General features: G+C 46.8%; 1 protein-coding gene across 1 annotated transcript; it reads right to left on the reverse strand.

Moving 5' to 3' along the window:
- Positions 1-750: 750 nt before the first annotated feature.
- LOC124691197 (biotin--protein ligase 2-like) lies at positions 751-7,010 on the reverse strand. Its single transcript, XM_047224460.1, has 9 exons — positions 6,589-7,010; positions 6,436-6,497; positions 5,342-5,490; positions 5,086-5,206; positions 2,342-2,497; positions 2,091-2,136; positions 1,723-1,789; positions 1,575-1,651; positions 751-1,408 (listed from the first exon to the last, which is right to left on the reverse strand). The coding sequence occupies exons 1-9, from the start codon at positions 6,993-6,995 to the stop codon at positions 1,363-1,365; spliced, it is 1,131 nt and encodes a 376-aa protein (XP_047080416.1). The 5' UTR covers positions 6,996-7,010; the 3' UTR covers positions 751-1,362.
- Positions 7,011-7,330: the final 320 nt, after the last annotated feature.

Genomic DNA, 7,330 nt, shown 5'->3' on the forward strand with positions numbered 1-7,330 from the left:
TCGTCGGTCCACGTCCGGATACTCGTGTTTTTATGGGTAACAATTTGCTTTCATGGTCTTCTAAGCGACAGGTTACGGTTTCACGCTCGTCCGCGAAGCTGAGTATCGAGCTGTTGCACATGCAGTTGCTGAGACAGTTTGGCTACGACAGGTTGTTGGCTGAACTTCATCGTCCCATCCAGCAGGCCACTATTGTTTATTGTGATAATATTTCAGCGGTTTACATGTCCAGCAATCCGGTTCAGCATCGGCGGACAAAGCATATTGAGATAGATATTCACTTCGTCGGGGAGAAAGTTGCTTTGGGCCAAGTTCGAGTTCTTCATGTTCCCACTACGAGCGCGGTTCGCCGACATCTTTACCAAGGGACTGCCAACACAGCCGTTTCATGACATTCGTTTCGGTCTCAACGTGATTGAACCCCACGTTGACACTGCGGGGGATGTTAGATTATATGTTTCGGTTAAGCTAGACTTGTAACGCAAGCTAGGGTTTTAGGCTTAGTCGGTTGGCTCTACTATTTATATCCCTTGTACCCCAAACAGTTTTGTATCAATTGTGAGACATAATACAATCTTACAGATTCATAGGATAGAAAAAACATAGAAATAGAAAGACATAGGATTGGATGTCATACCTATTTAAATCTCATGGAAGGATAAACTGTGTTTGATTGTACCAAAGAAATTTTCATGAGGTATGATGTAATGTTTTTTCCTATAAAATTTACACTATAAGATTCTTATAGGATTATTTCCTAACTTCCTATATGATATATTTCTATGAGTCAAAATATAGGATCTAAATCTTACATAATTCCCATACAAATCTTCAAAAGAGCCCACTTGTTGCAATCACAAGCATACAGACCACACCGTTTTCGAAGTTGTTACAAGAAAACAGCCGTAGAATTGTCCACACAGCTCTTCACAGATCCTGCGATTCATTGACTCCAGTAGCTCCTGACTGATTGGTCCATGTGAATTCAGATTCAGTTCAATCCTATGTCTCAGCCTCGAGGCCTGAGCTCACGTTTCATGCTCTACAGGGTCCCGCTAAGGACTTGCTTGAACATGCATGCTTTTGGAATGAACAGTCCAACAGCAGGACATAGTCTTTTGGAGTAGCAGTTTTGGCATTTAATGAGCTTCCCCATAAGTAGTAACCTGCCACGAGAAGATAACTTCGATTTTTCTGGAGAACGACACGCATGTTTCCAAGCACGCAGTGCACATAATGGGTGATGGTGCCTGATGTTTGAACCATCCTTCCATGCCATTGATCTATTCTGGGATCGTTCCTGCCTTCCAGCTCCGTGTACGATGTGCTCTACTACTTCACTATCTCTGTAATGACGACATACTAGACTTCCATCTTCCTCCTCACCAATCCCGTGAAGAAATCAAAGCTGCAATGCAGGAAATTGTGTCACGTTTCCTTGAACAATACAGCATTGATAGACCATTACATTGTTGACAGAGAGATCTAGGAAGAAAAGCATGTAGAAATATACATTACGAATATAAAGTAGTGCAATGAGAAAAATGTTAGTGATGGATAGCACATGGAATCACCTGTTACCATCAGGGTGCAGCTCATAGCTCTTGCCATCCTCGCCAATAGCATATAAATAACCACTTGGTGTTAGTCCCTGAAAAGATTTAATATGGTTATAGGAAAGGAAATATCTACATAACTATCATACTTAAGTCATGTCTTTACCTGAATGGTGACCACACTATTTACAGACTGGCCCTCATGTGCATCCTGCACAACGACTCTTTGACCACTACATAACAGTGAAGATAACAGACTCTTTAATATGAAATGTTGAAAAAATACATGAAAACTGTATGACAAACAATTAGGGTCTGTTTGATTCGCAGTATTCTCAAAACAATGAAGAGGAATAGAAAAACACAGGATTAGAGTGTCATGTCCTTTTCAATTCTGTAGGATAAGTAAACTGCAGGAATTCATTTGAATCGAAGGAGCCCTTGAAGTCAATTGATAGCAGATACAGACTACACTTCAGTAAGAAAACTAGTGTTGGAGGTCCAAGAAACCAATATTGAGAGAACACTCCCTACCTGTGAAGCCATGCATTGTAGTATCGCTCCTCAAGAGCCTGAAATCCTGCAGAAAATTTGAGAATATTATAGTACCCAATTTTATCACAAGATGTTATAAAATTAATATTAAATTACAAACATCACTCATTAAGACAAAGGAAATTTATCACAAAGTAACAGTATGAGCAATAAGAAAAATCTTTGCACATCAACATGAGCATATGCCCATATTGCTAGGAGAAAAGGAGGATATAATGACACAAAAATACCTTGATTTGCGAAGATCTCAAAAAGAACTTCAAATTTGTTGAAGAACGATGCTAGTATGTCTTCTCGCTTCAGTCTGGATGAATTTGCCTCAAGTTCTTGAAGTGCAGCATTCAAACATGTTGTCGGCTTCTCATTATCGACATTTAAACCAATACCTGAAAAGGATAACGGAACAAGTTTTCATAACAGATAACATGAAAAATGCCTTTTTTAGATTACGAGGACGCACACTCATACCATACTCACACCCTCCACACCAATGCATATATGCAGGTGCTCAAAATCCAAGGGTTGAACCCTGGGTGGAAGGCCACACTGACTACAAACCCTACTAACGAACATGGCTCACTTCAGAAAAGAGAGAATAGCCACAATACCACTAGTAAAAACCGAGAGTTCCAAAATACCACTAAGAAAAACCAAAGTTGCCAAAATACCATTGCCGTCAGATCTCAAGGGATCTAAGAGCATCTCCAGTCGCGTCCCCCAAACCGTCCCCCAAAGCGATTTGGGGCGCGCCGGACAAAAAAAGCGTTCCAGCCGCGTCCCCCAAAGCCCTTTTTTGTCCGGCGCGCCCCTATATGGTGTCCGGCGCCCCGAGCCCGTCCCCGTCCCACGGGGGACGCACCGGGGACGCCGGACACAACGAAAGCGAGGCGGGGAGTGGCGGGGCCGACCCGTCGGCCGGCACAATTAATTTAAACCTAACCGTCGCCTACCTCGCGACGGAAGTTATTGGCGCGCAGCGACGGTGCGAGTTCCCGCAGAGGGCGCGGCCGACGCGTCCCGTCGCGCCTAGCTCTGCGTGCCGGCGTTAATGAGCGCCACCGCTCCTCCGCCTCCTCCGGCCTATAAAAAGGGGCGCCTCTCATCGTCCCTCTCACACACAAACCCTAGCGCCTCTCTCCCAAACCCTAGCCGCCACCATCTCTCAACAAGACTCGACGCTATGTCTGGTAGAGGCGGAGGCCGACCTCGCGGCCGTGGTCGTGGTCGTGGTCGTGGCCGCGGCACGGCTCGAACGCTCGCCGTCGCCTCCCACGCCGTCGTCTTCATCGTCGGAGATGGACGTGGAGCCGGACGTCTCGTTCGAGTTCGTCCACGTCCTCAAGGGCGACCCGCGCGGCATCCGGAGGCTGCCGGACTCCTTCGCCGAGTACGTCGGCGGCGTACGCCCGCGCACGATGCATCTGCGGGAGCATTCGTGCGGCTACCGCCGGTGGATCGTCAAGGCGATCTACGACGCGCGCGGCAAGATGTACCTCAACATCGGCTGGGAGAAGTTCGCGCGCCACCACGGCCTCGAAGCCGGCTTCATCCTCGTGTTCTCCTACTTCGACAACGGGGACATGAGCGTCAAGGTCTTCGACGAGAGGCGCTGCCTCCGGGACTACCACGTCGACAGGGACGACGACGCGCACCGACGAGGAGGACGACCGAATGAGTGTTGTTTCTTCGCGGCGAATACGTGCACGGAGGTTTACGCCTGTTCGCCTCATCGGTAGAACCAACAAGGGCACCATCCTCCCGCTGGATTTTCCAGTTTAGGTGACTGGGTGTGCCCTCGAGTGTTCTTTCTTAGCAGCGAACACACGAAATCTTCGATGCACGGCCTAGTTAGGTTTAGTTTCTTTGCAATATTTTATATTTGTGTCCACCATGGTTCAAACTATGTATTAGTTTGTGGAAAACCATGTTCCAAACTGTGTTTTCGTGTAAACCACGTTCCAAATTATGTATTAGTTTGTGGAAATTGAAATAAAAATGCCAGAAAAATTATTTTAAATGTTTGGGGGCGGCGTTTGGGGGACGCGGCTGGGGAGCGACGTCCCCCAAACGCGGCACGAACGAAACACGTCCCCCGAACGCTCGATCCGGCGCGGTTTGGGGGACGGTTTGGGGGACGCGACTGGAGATGCTCTAAAAGTTAGTCAGGCTCGGGAATTCTTGTCAGTTTTTTAAGAATGGCAAAAATACCCTCGTGTAGACCGTACCAAAACAGTAGAAACAAATCGACAATAGACATCTCCCAGCGACCCAGCATGTTCTGTCTCTCCGCCCGACCACTGCATCGCCACCGCCGGCGCCTCCTCCCGGGCAGCTGCTTCCCTTGCCTATTGCCTCGAACTGCCCACACCAGCTCTCTCCGCCGGGTCCCAGCTCGCTCCACCACCGCGACCTGCTCCTCCACCGTGTACCGTCCTCCATCCATGCACACCACCAGCGACCCACCCTGCTCATCACCTCTGCAACCTGTCCTGCTCGGTCGGTGTCCATGCACGTACCCAGAATCGACAGACCAGCGCGCCTGCCCAGCTCCGCGCCCCACCATGCCTGTCGAGCTTGCAGCTTTTCTTGATCACCTGTCGCGTGCTAGACCAACTCGTAGGACGCGGACCTGCTGCCACTCCCCTGGATCGGGCGCCACGCTGACTTCGACCTTGCCAGCATGGTATGCTATCGGTATCCCATGTTCGCACTGTGACCATTGATATCAAAAGCAATGAATCTGTGCATGTGTCAAGTTACATTATAATGATATTTTGGCAACTTTGGTTTTCTCAGTGGTATTTTTGGAACTCTTGGTTTTCACTAGTGGTATTGTGGCTATTCTCTCTTCAGAAAAACACAGCATACTGACATGATACAGCACTGGTCATGGAGCTCCGCTGATCAAGAATCCTCTCCATGCAGGAGGGACTCCCACAATGTGTAGAATCAACAGCAGTGGAAACATGCTTACCTGTGCAAATGTTGTAGACTTTCGGCTCGTAGGACGAGGTACAAAGAATGCCGCCAACTTTTAACCCCTTCAGATATAGATCATTAGGCCACTTAATCCTTACATCTAGCTCTGGAAGACCCTGAGTTTTATCACACAGATAGTACATGATATCATAACCAAGAAATGGCCTTACGAAAATATTTGCTGCTCAATAAATTATCATCACATATACATAACAAACATCAAGTGTAATCGTGCTGCATTAAGCCCTCACCTTAGCACAGGACAAATCTTTGATTGCTTCGGTCATGGCGAGGCAAACGACATATTGCACAAGGGGCAGCTTGCGTACATCATTCATCTGTGATGTAAATGAGAACATGAGACAGCCTGGAGGTGATTCCCACACGTTCTTGGATCGTCCTGCATAAGTCGTTGGTAAAACATCAAATTTTAACCAAGATTACAGAGTGGCAATGATTACACGGGCAGTAAACACTTGAATGCTTAAGAGGCTCAGCTTGTAGTTAAGCTTTCAAAAACAAATGAATTTCCACAACCATAGAACGCACTATCAACTAAGAAAAAATAATGAAATGGTCAAATGCATCTATCTATGGAACACACCTTTTCAATCTATGGAACACACCTTTTCACCAAGATAAACTTCTACATTGCATACATGGTATGCATTAATATTTGCGCATTCAACCGCATATTTTCAAGCTATTCTATCCCATGGATCATAACAGGCAATAACACTTCCTTGACAAAAACAAACGAGCAACAATGATAAAAGCCCACGCTAAATCACAAAATTACAAATAGCAAAAATTATCTCCAAAAGAAGTTAGTTCTATTCCTGGGAGTTACATTTTCAACTTATGTTTATCAGATAAATCAGATAGATCATTTACATGTCCAAATTAACTCAAAAAAATTCCTATTTCTTGATCTATTTAGCCACGGAGAAACTTCAATCAACCACACCAATAACAAGACAGCATAACTAAAGTGTCAGGCATTGATTGACAGCACCGAAATAGCAGAATCATCAGAACAGAAGTTTAACAAGAGAGCATAACTAATCCACCCAAGGCGTCAAGCTATATTTTAACTGCTGTTTATCAGATACATCAGATAGACCATTTCTATATCCAAATTAACTTAACAAGGTTTCTAGTGCAAGGTGTCATCAGACATTGATACATCAGATATACCATTTATGTATCCAAAGAGCATAACTAATCCATTCAAGGTGTCCTCAGACATTGATCGACAACGCTGAAATAGAAAAAAATCATCACAGATGAACACACTAACAGCGACAAAGGAAAGCAGTAATCGGCCTATATATATTTGACGCACCTCTGCCTTTGAACTGCACGTCTGTGACGCACACGACGCCCACCGGAAGCTTGGCGAAGTTCCTGCAAAATCCCAATTAAAGCGGTTCAAGAACAAAATTCTTCATCGCTCATATTTCTCAAAAGGGATTTCAAGAACAAATCTTGCACTCACTGCGTCACGAGGTCGTGCGTGGAGGCCATCCGCGGCGACCAGAGCAGCCACCTCCCGAAACGCCGCGCCTGGAGCGTGCCCATGTAGGCGCCCGCGTCGAAGCCCTCGACCCCGCCGCCGTCGGGCGCGAGGGAGACGGCGAGCTCGCCCCCGCCCAAATCCTCTAGAGAGAGTTCGCTGGCGGCGGAGGCGAGGAGCTGCTGGTCCTGGGGGGACTTCCCGGAGAGCAGGAGGCGGGTGGTTGCGGCGGCGGCGGCGGCGGCTGGGGCAGTGCTGCTCCTGTGCGCGGACGTGGCCGAGCGGGGACGGGTGGAGAGGTAGCGACGCAGGGCGATGGCGGCGAGCACGGCCGCGGCAGTAGCGGCGGCGGCGGTGGCCGGTGGCGGGAGGCGGGAGGGGAACGGCATGTCTTCTTTGTTTCCTCCGCCGCCACGTTTTTGAGAGAGCGGTCAGTTGGTTGGTCGTTGTACCTGTGAAAATCAAGCATTTGGTGCACATGGGCAGTGCTTCCTTCACTTTCAGTTTTTTCTTAAATTTTAAAACCTCACACTTTTATACTCTATATTTTTAAAAATTATGACATTAAATATGTAGATAGATATGTACATGAGAAGTGCATGCAAAAAAATCTCGGTAATAAAAATACTTTAAATATTGGAAAATACAAAAAAAAATCTGACAAAAGGATACACTATTGTAATCTATATCTATACCTAATAATAAAGGAGCTAAGGTTTCTGCC

The sequence above is a fragment of the Lolium rigidum genome, chromosome 2 (genome assembly GCF_022539505.1).
Source record: "Lolium rigidum isolate FL_2022 chromosome 2, APGP_CSIRO_Lrig_0.1, whole genome shotgun sequence".
Lineage (NCBI taxonomy): Eukaryota > Viridiplantae > Streptophyta > Magnoliopsida > Poales > Poaceae > Lolium > Lolium rigidum.

What these genes read in the sequence shown, in the direction of transcription:
- LOC124691197 (XM_047224460.1), bottom strand. Translation starts at nt 6,995, where the DNA reads ATGCCGTTCCCCTCCCGCCTCCCGCCACCGGCCACCGCCGCCGCCGCT. An exon ending in AAGATTTGTCCTGTGCTAAG is followed by an intron (nt 5,207 to 5,341) that starts GTGAGGGCTTAA and finishes GATAAAACTCAG; the next exon opens with GGTCTTCCAGAGCTAGATGT. An exon ending in AGTCTACAACATTTGCACAG is followed by an intron (nt 2,498 to 5,085) that starts GTAAGCATGTTT and finishes TATCCTTTTCAG; the next exon opens with GTATTGGTTTAAATGTCGAT.